A 16,754-nucleotide genomic window follows, 5' to 3' on the forward strand; every position below is an offset into this window, starting at 1 on the left:
AAACCCCTCCTGACCCCACACATAAGTACACATACAGCTTTGCTACATCCACCTTGTAAACCCTTCCTGACCCCACACAGAAACATTACCTCATCACCTCATCCAGACCAGCACCATAATGATGCGACCAGCACAGCAGAGTCCTGCAGCCACCCTGATCATGTGACCCCTGACTCCTCCTCTCCTGTGACCTCATCACAGGTCCTGTGCCGCACACAAGATTACAGCCGAAGCGATGATCATTGCTGGCTGTAAGGGGCTGCGTGGGTCCCTCGGGGAGGGCGCAGGATGGAGTTGGTACATGGGGGGCGTGGCGGCGCCGGTGGTTATCTCAGACAGCGTGAGTGGGCCCCCCCGTCTCGCCAGGGCCCCGACACTTGCCCGGGTGCTGACGCCAGCCCTGACTACAGCCCTCCACCAGCCAGGCCTTTATGGCAGAGTGGCCAGACGGAAGCCTCTCCTCAGTGCAAGACATATGAAAGCCAGCACAGAGTTTGCTAAAAAACATGAAGAACTTCCAGACTATGAGAAATAAGATTCTCTGGTCCGATGAGATGAAGACAGAACTTTTTGGTGATAATTCTAAGCGGTATGTGTGGAGAAAACCAGGCACTGTTCATCACCTAACACAGTCCTTTTGTAACAAAACCACCTCAATTCAAGTAATTTAAACAACATCCCCAAACATGTACAGGGATACAAGAGGCATTAACACAGTATGAATGAAAATAATTTTATTCAAACATGTTGAAATAATGACACCTAAACAAGGAATACTCATAGGTAAAAATCCAGAGGTATAGAAAAACCAGGAAAGCTATAATGTCATGAGATATATAGTTACACACATAGCAAAAAATATATGAACATATATTATGTAACTAACAAAACAATGAAAAGTGCACCGTGCAATTGTGCCACATAATAATCAGTACAAAAAATAAAAAAAAAATTTTGTAAAAGTTTTTTTGCAATCAGAATAAGCAATATAAAGTGCACCATGCAACTGCGCTATACGAGGGCCAGTTAATGAAATGCAGTGTATAGTAACTAACAAAACAATGAAAAGTGCACCGTGCAATTGTGCTACATAATAATCAGTACAAAAAATAAATTTATTTTTTTTAAAGTTTTTTTGCAATCAGAATAAGCAATATAAAGTGCACTGTGCAACTGCGCTAAATGAGGGCCAGATTATGAAATGCAGTGTACAGTAACTAACAAAACAATGAAAAGTGCACCGTGCAATTGTGCCACATAATAATCAGTACAAAAAATATTTTTTTTTTTTAAAACTTTTTTTTGCAATCAGAATAAGCAATATAAAGTGCACCGTGCAACTGCGCTAAATGAGGGCCAGATTATGAAATGCAGTGTACAGTAACTAACAAAACAATGAAAAGTGCACCGTGCAATTGTGCCACATAATAATCAGTACAAAAAATATATTTTTTTTTTTAAAAACTTTTTTTGCAATCAGAATAAGCAATATAAAGTGCACCGTGCAACTGCGCTAAATGAGGGCCAGATTATGAAATGCAGTGTATAATACACCATTCCTTGTAATTTCCTGACCAAAATGTATCATACTGCATAAAACAAAAATGGCATGATAAAAAGAAAATGCTTCGTGCAAAAAATGTTTGATCCAGCAATCATTATATATCACAAACTGATCCAAATGTATTACTCACAGTGAAAAGTTCCTCGTTAACCAGACCACCCGGGCGTACCCCGACAGCACTGTTTCCCCTGACCGGCTTCCTCAAACAGGGGCATGAGGAAGCCGGTCAGGTGAAACAGTGCTGTCGGGGTACGCCCGGGTGGTCTGGTTAACCAGGAACTTTTCACTGTGAGTAATACATTTGGATCAGTTTGTGATATATAATGATTGCTGGATCAAACATTTTTGGCTGGTAGCGTTTTGGAGCAGTGCACGAAGCACTTTATTTTTATCATGCCATTTTTGTTTTATGCAGTATGATACATTTTGGTCAGGAAATTACAAGGAATGGTGTATTATACACTGCATTTCATCATTTGGCCCTCATTTAGCACAGTTGCACGGTGCACTTTATATTGCTTATTCTGATTGCAAAAAAACTTTTTTTTTTTTAAAAAAATATATTTTTTGTACTGATTATTATGTGGCACAATTGCACGGTGCACTTTTCATTGTTTTGTTAGTTACTGTACACTGCATTTCATTAACTGGCCCTCATATAGTGCAGTTGAGGATTCCTTGTTTAGGTGTCATTATTTCAACATGTTTGAATAAAATTATTTTAATTGATACTGTGTTAATGCCTCTATATCCCCGTTCATGTTTGGGGATGTTGTTTAAACTGCTCATCACCTGCCCAATACAATCCCAACAGTGAAACATGTGGTGGCAGTATAATGCTATGGGGTGTTTTTCAGCTGCAGGGACAGGATGACTGGTTGCAATTGAAGGAAACATGAATGAGGCCAAGTAAAGAAATATCCTGGGTGAAAACCTCTTCCAGAGTCCTCTGCACCTCAGACATGGCTTCAGAACAACTCTGTGACCATTCTTGACTGGCCCAGCCAGTGCCCTGACCTAAACCCAATTGAGCATCTCTGGAGAGACCTGAAAATAGCTGTCAACCAACGTTCACCATCCAACCTGACGGAACTGGAGATGATCTGCAAGGAAGAATGGCAGAGGATCCCCAAATCCAGGTGTGAAAAACTTGTTGAATCATTCCCAAAAAGACTCATGGTTGTACTAGCTCAAAAGGGTGCGTCTACTCAATACTGAGCAAAGGGTCTGAATATTTATCACCATGTGATATTTCAGTTTTACTTTTTCAATAAATTTGCAAAAATTTCTACATTTCTAGTTTTTTTTTCAGTCAAGATGGGGTGCAGAGTGTACATTAATGAGAAAAAAAATAAAAAAAATAAACTTTTTTGAATTTACTAAATGAATGCAATTAAACAGTGAAAAATCTGAAGGGCTCTGTACCCACTGTATACTATGTCCCATGATGATTAGTTATTGAAATTGATGTCCATTTATGGCAATGTCTCAATCATGTCCATCATTTTCAGTTACATGTACATTATAGTTAGGTCCATATATATTTGGACAGAGACATTTTTCTAATTTTGGTTCTAGACATTACCACATTGAATTTTAAACAATTCAGATGCAGTTGAAGTTCAGACTTTCAGCTTTCATTTGAGGGTATCCACATTAAAATTGGATGAAGGGTTTAGGAGTTTCAGCTCCTTAACATGTGCCACCCCGTATTTAAAGGGACCAAAAAGTAATTGGACAGATTAAATAAATGAAAATAAAATGTTCATTTCTAGTACTTGGTTGAAAACCCTTTGTTGGCAATGACTGCCTGAAGTCTTGAACTCATGGACATCACCAGACGCTGTGTTTCCTCCTTTTTAATGCTCTGCCAGGCCTTCACTGCGGTGGTTTTCAGTTGCTGTTTGTCTGTGGGCCTTTCTGTCTGAATTTAAGTCTTTAACAAGTGAAATGCATGCTCATTTGGGTTGAGATCAGGTGACTGACTTGGCCATTCAAGAATATTCCACTTCTTTGCTTTGGCTTTATGTTTTGGGTCATTGTCCATCTGTAGCATGAAACGACGACCAATCAGTTTGGCTGCATTTGGCTGGATCTGAGCACACAGTCTGGCTCTGAATACCTCAGAATTCATTCGGCTGCTTCTGTCCTGTGTCACATCATCAATAAACACTAGTGACCCAGTGTCACTGGCAGCCATGCATGCCCAAGCCACCACACTGCCTCCGCCATGTTTTACAGATGATGTGGTATGCTTTGGATCAGGAGCTGTACCACGCCTTCGCCATACTTTTCTTTTTCCATCATTCTGGTAGAGGTTAATCTTGGTTTCATCTGTCCAAAGAATGTTCTTCCAGAACTGTGCTGGCTTTTTTAGATGTTTTTTTTTTAGCAAAGTCCAGTCTAGCCTTTTGATTCTTGATGCTTATGAGTGGCTTGCACCGTGCAGTGAACCCTCTGTATTTACTTTCATGCAGTCTTTATGGTAGATTTGGATATTGATACGCCTATCTCCTGAAGAGTGTTGTTCACTTGGTTGGCTGTTGTGAAGGGGTTTCTCTTCACCATGGAGATTATTCTGCGATCATCCACCACTGTTGTCTTCCGTGGGCGTCCAGGTCTTTTTGCATTGATGAGTTCACCAGTGCTTTCTTTCTTTCTCAGGATGTACCAAACTGTAGATTTTGCCAATCCTAATGTTGTAGCAATTTCTCGGATGGGTTTTTTCTGTTTTTGCAGCTTAAGGATGGCTTGTTTCACCTGCATGGAGAGCTCCTTTGACCGAATGTTTCCTTCACAGCAAAACCTTCCAAATGCAAGCACCACACCTCAAATCAACTCCAGGCCTTTTATCTGCTTAATTGAGAATGACATAACGAAGGGATTGCGCACACCTGTTCATGAAATAGCCTTGGAGTCAATTGTCCAATTACTTTTGGTCCCTTTAAAAGCAGGGTGGCACATGTTAAGGAGCTGAAACTCCTAAACCCTTCATCCAATTTTAATGTGGATACCCTCAAATGAAAGCTGAAAGTCTGAACTTCAACTGCATCTGAATTGTTTTGTTTAAAATTCATTGTGGTAATGTCTAGAACCAAAATTAGAAAAATGTTGTCTCTGTCCAAATAGATATGGACCTAACTGTATATGTAATGACCGAATAATTTAAAGTTTTACAATATTGTTTTATACACTTTGGAAGTTTTACAAAAATTCAAAGCGCATGCCATATACCAGACAGACAGGCCTCTCATCCAGCCAAATCAGACCTCCTGCTTTGCACTGATGAGATGCAAACAACCAGAAACATGTGTCTCTAAACTGAGTGTCTGGCTTGGCTTTTATCCTAAAGGCTCCGTCACACACAGCGATCTCGCTAGCGAGATTGCTGATTTTGTGACGCCACAGCGATCTCGCCAGCGAGATCGCTGTGTGTGACATGAATCAGCAACCGGCCCCCCTGCCGGGTATCGCTGATCGCGCTCCATCGTCCTGGGCCGTTTTTTGATCACTGGTCTCCCACTGGCCAGCGCGCATCGCTGCGTGTGGCAGCGAGAGTCCAGCGATCAGCGACGCTGGTTTCCAATGTAAACATCGGGTATCTAAGAGCCGAGCGGCTCTTAGATACCCGATGTTTACATTGGAAACCAGCTTGCTCGCTGGTCCTGATCGCTGGAGGGGCTGTCTATGTGACAGCTCACCAGTGATCAGCCTAACGATGTCCCAGCGATCCCATCCATGTCGGATCATTGGTGGGATCGCTAGGACATCGTTATGTGTAACGGGGCCTTAAGTCTTGTGGCAAAGCTCATTAAAGGGTCAATATTGACTTCAGATTACTACAGCCAAGAGGCGACACTAGAGTTCTTGTCCTCCTCCTCTCCGAAGACGATAATTCCATGTACGTGGCTTCCTGAAAAAGCCACATTGGGACAGATCTATTAACACGGTGTACAGTTTTTAGAGCAAAATATTTGTGAGGTGGGGTATCAATGGTCCATTCTTTGATTCTCTATGGAATGTTTAAGAATATGTACCCACATTAAGCTAAATTTCTGCATATCTTGGCAGGAAAAAACGCAGTTGAAAAAAATTGCATTTTTGACTGATTTGAGTGAAGTTAACGGTGAAAAACACACGGCAAAAATGCAGAGATTTGACATGCTGCAGATTATTATCTTCCGCACCAAATCTGCAAGTCAAAAATACTTAACATGTGCATAACACTTCAGGTTTCTCATTCACTTTGCTGGCATCAAGATTGCTTCAGATTTATCTAGAAAATCTGCAAGGAAAAATGCACCAAATGCGCAACGTGTGCACACAGCCTAACAATGGCTTGCTCTTAAAAGTAATCGGTCAGCAGGATTTCACCCCCCCAATATAATTTAATAAGCACATGCATCTTGTTCAAAAACAAGTTCAGCAATACCTTTACTTGACCAGTGCGTTCCTCAGTTACTGAGAAATAGGCATTTAAATGGACATACAAATGAGGCTGAAGAACTGTGTGAAATGTTTCAAACTCGCCCTTAGTTTGGGGTACATATAAAGTATTCTGTTTTTTAATATATAATTGCAATACAGTTATCAAAAAGTGATTTGGGGTTAAATTTTTTCGGTCTTTAGTTTTTACTGTCCATGTTTCATAACCTATTCAATGAATTCTCCAGCTTATTACACTAGTGTGAATCTCAAATATGTGTAGGTCTTGGTTGTTTATTTTCTTCCATGTATTTAATAAAATGTATTGTATATGAAAAAAAGGATATAATACAGATATTTATATACACACATTTTTCTAATTATTATTTCTTTTTTTTTACATCATCTCCCAGAAGGTCAAAAATATCTTTTTTTTTTCTTTTTAAACAATGTAACTGGGGCATTCAGGGTACCCTAGTTACAGGGGAATACAGCTCACTACAGAGCGGATCTGGGTCTGCTCTGATATGCTAGCAGACACTTGGCGATCATGTGAAATTTATCTGACTAAATTATAAAGTCATAGTTTTGTGAACCAGCGATTTCTGGCTTTAGCCACAAATGCATTTTTTGATGAGAGTTTTGTATGCACAATGTCAACCAATGTGTTAATGCACAAGTGATTTTCTGCAAAGGGAAATGGCACGCACCTACTGTAGCCATCTTTTGGACGAGCACACCGAGCGGAGGACATGACCCATCCAATAATGGCAATGTTGATTTGAACATAGTCTTCCAAAGTAGCTTTTAGGCGCATACATAGGATTATATGAAAGGAAGTGTTGTCATCCAGCTCACCCATTGTGAAGTTGCCAGCGATCCTTGGCTCAGATAAAACTCATTCCTGCACGGTGGTATCAATTAAGTGAAAGATAAGGAGCATGCAGCAGTATTTTGGATTAAAAAATATGAATAGCCTTTATAGTAAATAGAGATAAAACAGGACATTCCCAGTGCTATGAAAAAAATCCTACATGTTACAAACTAATATATATCCAAAACCGTGATGTGAAAAAAATGTCTTTAATAAAAGAATTAACTTCTCATTTGCCTATACTGTGACTTTTCAAAGTTGTATGACGTCTCATAAGTCTACAGTCGCACACAGTTATGCAGACTTATCAATTTAACTGGACAACCCCTTTTTACATTTCCTTAAAAAATCTTATCCGCTGACATAATTTAGTGACTATATATGAACAAGGCTCGGGATGAACCGAAACAGTGTGACTTTTCAAAAATGTATAGTATATGCAATTGAGAAGATACAGTTCTTTTATTAAAGACATAGTTTTTCACATCACGTTTTAGGATGAGCCCTCACATAGCCTCCTATATGCATGCAAACATTCCCAGCAAAATCAACACACACTCACCTCGCTCCAGATCCCCAGGCGATCTGCTTCTGTCTTGTGTACATGAGTCTCCACACATTCGTGATGAAGCGACCCTTCCTCCAATGTATTCACCGCTCTCTGCATCCTAAAGATGCGGATGGCAGTGAGCGCGACCATCGGAAAGGCGAGGGTTTGGTTCAGTCTGCAAACTACTGGTTTAAAGGGGTTAAAACCAAACATGTGGTCAAGGAAGGATAGGAACAAATATAAAGTAAAATATCTTTATTGATGCAAAACTTGGTAAATGGTAACACCGTACACAAGGGTGTACACACGATTAACCCCTTCACGACCCAGCCTGGTTTCACTGTTCTGACAATTTTTACAATTCTGACCACTGTCCCTTTATGAGGTAACTCTGGAACGCTTCAATGGATCCCACTGATTCTGAGAATGTTTACGCATGACATATTGTACTTTATGATAGCACTAAAATTTCTTTGATATGACTTGTGGTTTTTTTGTGAAAAAAAACAAAACAGAAATTTGGCAAAAATTTTGCAATTCTCCAACTTTTAATTTTTATGCCCTTAAATCAGAGAGTCATATCGCACAAAATAGTTAATAAATAACAATTTCCACATGTCTAGTTGACATCAGTACAATTTTGGAACCAAAATTTTTTTTTTCGTTAGGAAGTTACAAAGTTTAAAATTTGACCAGGGATTTCTCATTTTTTCAACGAATTTTACAAAACCATTTTTTTTTTTTTTTAAGAGACTTTGAGGGGTCTATATGATAGACAATACCCAAAAGTGACCCCATTCTAAAAACTGCACCCCTCAGTGTGCTCAAAACCACATTCAAGAAGTTTATTAACCATTCAGGTGCTTCACAGGAATGTTTAAAAAAAAAAAAAAAGGAACATTTAAACTTTTTTCCACAAAATTTTTTTTTACTTCAGATCCAATTTGTTTTATTTTACCAAGGGTAACAGGAGAAATTGTACGCCAAAAGTTGTTGAACAATTTGTCCTGAGTACGCTGATACCCCATAAATGCAGGTAAACCACTGTTTGGGCGCATGGCAGAGCTTGGAAGGGGAGGAGCGCCGTTTGACTTTTCAATGCAAAATTGGCTGGAATTGAGATCGGATGACATGTCGCCTTTGGAGAGCCCCTGATATGCCTTAACAGTGGAAACCCCCCACAAGTGACATCATTTTGGAAAGTAGACCCCCTAAGGCTAGGTTCACATTGCGTTAGGGCATCCGTTTACCAGATCCGTTAAACGGATGAGCTAACGCTGTCATTTTTGGTATTTTTAGCGCCATAGTGCTAACGGTATGCGTTAACGCATGGTAGCGCTCCGGTACCTAGCGCTACCATGCGTTAGCCCATACATTCCTATGCACAGCGAACGGGTCCGTTCGCTGTGCGTTAATGCCAATGCACCCAAAAACGCTGAAAGCAGCGTTCGAGGGTGCGTCAGGAAAATAGAATTAGATTTACCGGTAATTCGGTTTCTAGGAACCTTCCACAACAGTAACCTTGGAGGTTGCCTCCTTGCCCTAATGGGGGACAGGAAACACAAAGAGGTTAAATAACCCTCCACTTCCTGCTACCTCCAGTGTTTTTTCTGGACATACTAGCATGAATAGTTACCGCCAGTAGAGCAGGAATCATCCGGTAAAGGTATTAAGTAGGGAGGGGAATTAGTGCTGTCGTGGAAGGTTCCTAGAAACCGAATTACCGGTAAGTCTAATTCTATTTTCTCCAGTCATCTTCCACGACAGTTACCTTGGAGTTATACCAACACTAATTTCTTAGGGAGGGACCACGGCTTGCCGAACGTGTCTGCCAAATGTTAGATCCCTATTAAAATTCAGTCTGTAGTGTCTGGTAAAGGTGTGTACAGAGGACCAGGTGGCAGCTCTGCATATCTGCTCCGAAGACGCGTTCCCTCTTGCTGCCCATGATGTAGCGACTGATCGAGTGGAGAGGGCCTTCAGCATCTCGGGAGAGAGATCTCTTGATGAATATGCCAGGGAGATGGACTGCTTGATCCAGCTTGCTATCGTGTTTTTTGCCACCTTCTTTCCCCTGTTCCGTCCTGAATATTGAATGAACAGGTTCTGGTCGATTCTCCAACCCTTGGTTAGTTCAAGATAATGGAGAACCACCCTGTGGACATCCAGGGTGTGGAACTTTTCTTCCTTCATATTGGAAGGATTTGGGCAAAATGAGGGCAACACTATATCCTGACCTCTATGAAAGTCTGACACCACTTTGGGCATAAAGGAGGGGTCTAGGCACAGTACTATACTGTCCGAGTTGAGCAGGAGGTATGGTTCCTGTACTGATAGGGTCTGTAGTTCCCCTACTTGACTAGCAGTGGTGATTGCTACGAGTAAAACTGTTTTGAGTATGAGGATTCTCAATGAAATTTCCAACAGGGGCTCAAACGGGGCCTGTGTTAGGCTATTCAGCACTATTTAAAGATCCCAGGGGGGAACCCGGGTAGGGAGTGTAGGCCGTATTCTGTTTGCAGCGGTCATGAATCGTTTAACCCAACGGTGCCTGGTCAGTTACTGGTCAAAAAAGGAACTAAGGGCAGATACCTGTACCCTTAGAGTGCTTGGAGTAAGTCCTAGCTCTAACCCTTTCTGCAGAAAATCTAGGACCTGGGCAATATTGGGATGGAAGGGGTCAGGGACCTCAGGAAGACACCAGGAAGAGAATTTCTTTCATATTTTGCCGTATATGGCATTTGTCATCGGCTTTCTACTTTTTTGAAGGGTCCGGATTACTTCATCCGATAGCCCTTTGGCCTTCAGAATGTTGGCCTCCATAACCAAGCTTCTAGACTCAGTTTGCTGGGGTTTGGGTGCAGTAAGGGACCCTGGAAAAGGGGGTCGGTCTTTTGGGGTTGAAACAAGGGACCTTCTAGAGCCATGTCCAATAGGGCACTGTACCAGCTCCGTCCTGGCCACATTGGAGCCACCAGGATTGTCGTGACCTTGTCTGATCTGATCTTCTGCAGCATCCTTGCCAGCATAGGGATTGGTGGAAAGACGTTGGCCAGTCTGAAGACCCACGGATGGGCGAACACATCCGACTCCCGGGCTCCGTACGTGGGACTGAGGGAGAAATAGGTTGTTGTTTTTGCGTTTTGCGCATCCGCAAATAGGTCGACTTCTGGGTCTCCCCATGTCGAGGTCAGAAACTGGAAGACCTCCTGATTCAGACAGCACTCTCCCGAATGGACACCCTTCCTGCTCAGGAAGTCCGCCTGGATGTTTTGCGACCCCTTCAGGTGTACCGCCGAGATGGATAATAGGTGCTTTTCTGCCCAGAGTAAGATTCTTGCTGCTACGGTCTTCAAACTGGCGTACTTCGTGCCCCCCCTGGTGGCTGAGATATGCTACCGTGGTTACGTTGTCGGAGTATATCCGAACGTGATGGTTCTGGACAAGGGATGACGCGGCTTTTAGTGCTTCTTCCACTGCCTTCAATTCCCTTAGATTTGAGGATCTGGTTTTTATGCTCTGGGACCATTGTCCCTGGAAGTACGACGACTCCACCACGGCTCCCCAACTTCTCAGACTGGCATCGGTACACAGTATTTTCAGAGGAAGCTGGTCCCAGCTTATTCCTCGTCCCAAGTTCCGGTAACTCAGCCACCACAAGAGGGCCGATTTTACGTGTCCTGGAAGCGGAATCATTTTTGACAGATTGTTCTGATACTTCCTTGTGTTTATCAGGACGTATGACTGGAGGACTCGCGTATGTGCCTTTGCCCAGGATACCGCCTGGATACACGATGTCAGGGAACCAGGATAGACATGGCGTCCCTCAGAGTCGGTGCGTTTTGTTCTCTGAACCGTATTATTCTCTGACGAAAGTCTGATTGATGATCCTTGGCAAGAAAGGACGCCCTCTCTTCCGAATCTAAGAGGATCGCCAGGAATTTTTTCCTTGGGGAAGGATGAAGGTCTGACTTCGGTATCCAACCTAGGGATTAAAGCATCTGCAGGGTCTTTGATACATCCTGGTTCAGCCGGGATACCGATGGAGCAACAATGAGCAGATCGTCTAAATATGGAACAATGCATATTCCCTGAAGACGGATAGAAACGACTGCTTCCCTCATAATTTTTGTAAATACCCTTGGTGCCGGGAATACGCCAAACGGGAGAGCGTTGAACTGGAGATGGCTGATCCCTTGGTCGTGCGAGACCGCGAACCTCAGGAACTTCCGGTTATCCGGATGAACTGGGACGTGGTAATAAGCGTCCCTTAGGTCTATTGTAGCCATCAGCCAGCCCTGCCCAATAAGAGGGATTGCCGATTTTACTGACTATCTTGAACCTCCGGTATTTGATGAAGCGATTCAGGGGTTTCAGGTTTATGATAAGCCTGTGCTTTTTTCCGGAGGGCAGTTTCACTAGGATTAGGCGGGAGTAATGTCCTCTGCCTATTTCCTGTTGAGGTACATACGAGATTACTCCTTCGCGTAATAGATCGTCTATCTGAAGAAGGAGAACCTTTTGGAGATTTGGGGACTGTGCAGGGGTGACTATTAAACAGTGGGGGGGGGTGTTCGAACTCCAGTTTCAGCCCAAATTGTATAGTACGCAAGATCCACTGGTTCGAGGTCGTGGCCTGCCATTGGACGAGAAACTGAGTGAGTCAACCCCCCCACCGGGGAGTCACTGTTTGTCCGGGGGTTGCTGTTGCTGAGGGACAAGGATGTTCTTCCCTCTACCCCCCTTCGGGTAGCTCCATCGTCCCGTCTTGCCTTTCTCTCTGAACTCCTTCTGGGAGGGCTGCTCTCGTGGGGGATGAAAAAATCGTCTTTTGGCGGCTCTCTGCTCGGGTAGCGATTTCTTTTTGTCGGAAGCCTTTTCGACTGGTCCGAACACGTGGTGCCCTTGGAAAGGGATGGCACAGAGTTTCGTCTTAGAGGTGATGTCGCCGCCCCATGACTTCAGCCAAAGGGCCCTTCTAGCCGAATTTGAAAGGACTAGGGACCTTGCTGCTACCCGTACCGTTTTTCCCGAAGCATCAGCCAAAAAGCCTTGTTGCTTTTTGGAGGAGGGAAAGGGAATCTAAGATTTCTTCTCTGGGAGTACCCCCTAGGAGGTGTTCCTCTAACGTACGAAGCCAGAAGAACAATGATCTGGCAATGCAAGTGGAAGCTACATTTGCTCTGAGCAAGTTCGTAGAGGCTTCCCAGGATTTCTTAAGGTGACTTTCTATTTTACAATCCATTGGATCCCTCAAATGGGAAGCGTCTTCGAAAGGAAGGGACATCTTTCTAGTCACTATAGAGACCTGAACATCTATTTTGGGGATCTTCCAAATAGAGTTGTCATCCTCAAGGGGAAAGCGTTTTTTTTTTTTTTTTTTTTTTTTTTAGCTCTGAGGGTACACTAAGTGCCTTCTCGGGGGAGGACCACTCCTGAGCTATCAGGTTTTGCATGTTTTCATGAACCGGAAACCCTTTCCTATCTCTGGGTTTCAGCCCCCCAAACATCTCATCTTGGACTGAGAGCTTTACCTTCTCCTCCTCAACCCCCATGGTATTTCTCACCATGGAGACCAACTCCTCCATATCCTCGGAGGAGAAATAGTATTTCTTTGTGTAGGTTTTGGAGCCCTCATTTTCCAAAATATCCTCTGACCCAGAGGAACGGACCGCTCCCGAATCCGAATCGGCTACCGTAGGTGCCTTTTTCCTCTGTTTTGGGGGAGGGCCCTGGGTCACCGGGGTCTGGGCCGCCATGAAGGTCTAAACCTCCTGTCTAATGAGAGTTTTTATGCTGTCAAACAGGGAGGGCTGCTCGGTGCACAGAATGTTTTGCGTACAAGGTTGGCATAGCTTCTTCTTATAATCAGAAGGGAACCTGGCACCACAGATACCACATTTATGGGGGTTTCTAGGGGCAGAGGCTTTGTCCTCCTGCAAGAAGAGAGAAAGGCTTGCTCAGACCCGTGCCACCAGGTTTGACAGATAAGGGACCGGCCCTGCTACTCACGGTAGGAGGGGGAACGCTGGGCTCCGCAGATGCAGCAGTCGAGGGTTTGTCACCGTCCATGTCAGCACTCTAGTACAGACACACTACGCTTACCTGGGATCTGTAGCACCCTTATGTGGGCGTCGCAGCATTGGTAGTTTCGTGCCCCAGGTCCTGTGGGAGGAACTCTCGTCCGACCCCTGCCGTCATTGTTTCCCCATGCTCCGGGTGCCGGCGCGCGTCCCCATCCTAGGAAACGATGGAGGACGCGAACCGGAAGTGCTCCGACGTCACATCCGGTCGAGAGCCCGCCCCCTCCGAAGCGCGCGCGGCCAGCAGCGTGGTGAGGAAGGAGGGAGCCGGGGAACTAACCGGAGGACCCCTGCCAGCACTATACCGCCCCGCTTTACCCCGGAGGGGCGGACAAGTCCCGAGTCACACCGGGAGGTGGAGATGGGAGCAGCGGCATAGAGGAGGAGAGGCGAACCCCCCGACCTCGGCTGCCCAGCTTGTGAGTATGTAGGCGTTCCGCTCGCTGGCCACGGCAGCCCCTTTTGTAACCTCTTCATGCCCCACTGGGGGACAGGAAAAACACTGGAGGGAGCAGGAAGGGGAGGGTTATTTATCCTCTTTGTGTTTCCTGTCCCCTATTAGGGCAAGGAGACAACCTCCAAGGTGACTGTCGTGGAAGGTGACTGGAGAAATAACGGATACTTGCTAATGCATGCCGATTTCAGCATGCGTTAGTATGCATTATTAACATTGGGGTCAATGGGTGCGCTAACGGATCCGTTAGATAGCGTTACCGCCGCTATCTAACGGATCCCGCTAGTGGATTGACACTAACGCAATGTGAACCCAGCCAGGCACTGCCGCTGGCACTCAGGACCGGAGCTGTGGCTGCATGTATTTCTATGCAGCTTCAGCTCCGGTCCTGAGTGCTGGCGGCAGTGCTGGGTGCTGATGCGAGAGACTTGTGCGAGTTTCTCGCATCACACACTGTAGTGTGATCCCGGCGTTAGTGTGATCCATGAGTAATTACTATGTATTGGTTTGAAACGCATAGCATAAGCTCTTAGTTTTTCACAGTACTGGGAATATCCGCTTTTTCTAAATTTACAATAAAGGTTTTGCATATCTATCTGAAAAACAGCGGATTCTCCCTATCCTGAATTCATAGGATTATCTGATAATCCAGCACATACTCTTGCTCACTGATGCAGTATTAAAGGAATTTGCAATATTATTACAGAGTGACTATAATAACAGGAAACTAGGCCAAAGCACAAAAAATAAAAAATAAAAAGTACTCTCACAGATACAGCAGAAATATGGAAAATTTACCTTTAAATAACGGTCATCAGTCAGAAGCTTCACTTGTGACTCTGGTGTCTGACTTTCTACAAAGCTGCAAGAAATGAACACTAATAACAAAAACAAGACACGAAAAATAAAGAAAAATAGTGGGGTATCCCATTGTGCTGAAAATGGGTCATTTCCAGCAACACTGTCTAAATTGGATCTCTTTTATTGCCACTGCTGCCTTCACAGTCAATTGATTGTTCTAGAGTACCAGAAATTATCAGAAAATGGCATGTCTGCTGCCAGATGGACAAGGGAAATCAAATTCTCTACTTTCTCATCCCTATGCTCCTACTTGTCCACTAGGACTCTAGGGGCTCTAAAGCAATTTAAAGGAAATCCGTCAGCAGGTTTTTGCTATGGAATCTGAGAGCTGCATGATATAGGGGCAGAGGGCTTGCTTCCATTGATGCATCATTTACTGGACTGCTACGTGCAGTTTTGATAAAATTCCCACTCTCTAGCAGTGGTCAGAATGCTTAGTGGTGTAGAACCACACCCCATTGTCAGCATGCAGTCAATCAGTGGTGGGGGCGGGGCCACAGATTAGCCTGACTGGTCTGCAAGTGAGACCTTGTCTTAGTTTTGGCACTTGGTCACCACTCACTGAGTACATGTCTTCCATACCTCATGAAAGATGCCAAATGCCGAATGTTTTCACACTGATTATGTGATAAGGTCTTCACTCGCTGTTTCATGTCCTGAACATCACAACATAAAACACTCAACGGCTGAGAGTTAAAATGTTCCACCACAGAAAGCTGAAAGAGAGAATAAAATAACGACCAGATGTATAAAACTACATCACCAATACAAGCAGCACAAAAATGCAGCATCTCCCGCCTATTTGAACACCTACGGTAAATTTTCTAGTCTAGGTGTGCTAAAGAAATCAGACTAAGGGCCCATTCAGACGTCCATGCTAATCAGACTGAGACTGAACCACAATGCATGGACTGGCTGCGGCTCTCCTGACCCGAGTGTGACAGCCTCACAGAAACACATGACGCCATCACGCTGCAGTTGGGAGAGCGCGTCCAGTCCGTGCATTAGCAGTATATGCTCGGACCGATGTGTACAGGCATCTGAGTTAGCCTCAGGGTGCCTGCACACGAGCGTGTGAAAAGCTTATGTGTTTTGATCCAAAATGTTCTAATTTTCATCAGACTGTGATCAATGTGTCCCTCTATTATGTCCATATGACTTCCATGTTTATACAACGACATGATCACATGCATTTTGCTAGATTGATACCGCTCTGATGATCCACATGGGATCCGATTTTTTCCACTTCAATATACGAGTCCCATCTGAGACTCGGAAGAAAGAGCATGCTGCCATTTGTTTTCTCACAGACAGTCAGACTGAGGAACAGCCCTATGGAATACCATGGGTCAGTGCATTCTCTGCGTCAGCCGATCAAATATTTATCGCACATCTGATTTATACGAGTGAGCGATTAAGAAGATGCACTTTTATCGTCAGTGCAGCAGGGTGCACTGGAGTTATGGCAGATATAATGAGGGAGAAGAAATTGGCAAAAACATTACAGATATTTATTAAGCCATGTTCCCATGCTGTTTCTTTTTCTGCAGATATCCACACCAAAATATACTCTTATTATTGCCTTTTTTATGTGATCAGACATCTTCCAAAAAAATAACTCAGAAACCAATTGTTCGTTGCCTTGTGAGGTCCAATAAACATCTCAGAAATTCCATACAGTACTAAACTAATCCACCCCATTATCCTGAGCTGCTGAAAAACATTCCATAACCTTTATGTTTTGAATATGAGTTTATAATTCTTTGAGAAGCAGCATTTTTAATGTGTTTTAGTTGGTGCTGAAACAAGGATTTTTGTGATAACTCACCATAAAATCCTTTTCTCCGAGACGCTCATTGGGGGACACAGATACTGTGGGTGTATGCGTCTGCCGCTAGGAGGCTGACACTAAGTGAAAAAAAGAGGTTAGCTTCTCCTCCGCA

General features: G+C 43.9%; 1 protein-coding gene across 9 annotated transcripts in view; it reads right to left on the bottom strand.

Moving 5' to 3' along the window:
* The window catches only part of ORC3 (origin recognition complex subunit 3), a 142,649-nt gene that overhangs the window by 48,952 nt on the left and 76,943 nt on the right, over nucleotides 1–16,754 (bottom strand). For all 9 annotated transcript variants that reach the window (XR_012234811.1, XM_073589598.1, XM_073589596.1 and 6 more), the window contains 2 exons: nucleotides 15,394–15,527; nucleotides 14,749–14,812 (listed from right to left, as the gene is read on the bottom strand). Coding sequence is in view for 8 of the 9 variants with exons in the window: in XM_073589598.1 (XP_073445699.1) it covers nucleotides 14,749–14,812; nucleotides 15,394–15,527 (198 nt within the window). In the remaining variant the exon portion in view is untranslated. The remainder of the gene's footprint in view (nucleotides 1–14,748; nucleotides 14,813–15,393; nucleotides 15,528–16,754) is intronic.

This window comes from Dendrobates tinctorius, unplaced genomic scaffold (assembly GCF_039654945.1).
Source record: "Dendrobates tinctorius isolate UK_male_01 unplaced genomic scaffold, ASM3965494v1 ptg000111l, whole genome shotgun sequence".
NCBI classification, from domain to species: domain Eukaryota; kingdom Metazoa; phylum Chordata; class Amphibia; order Anura; family Dendrobatidae; genus Dendrobates; species Dendrobates tinctorius.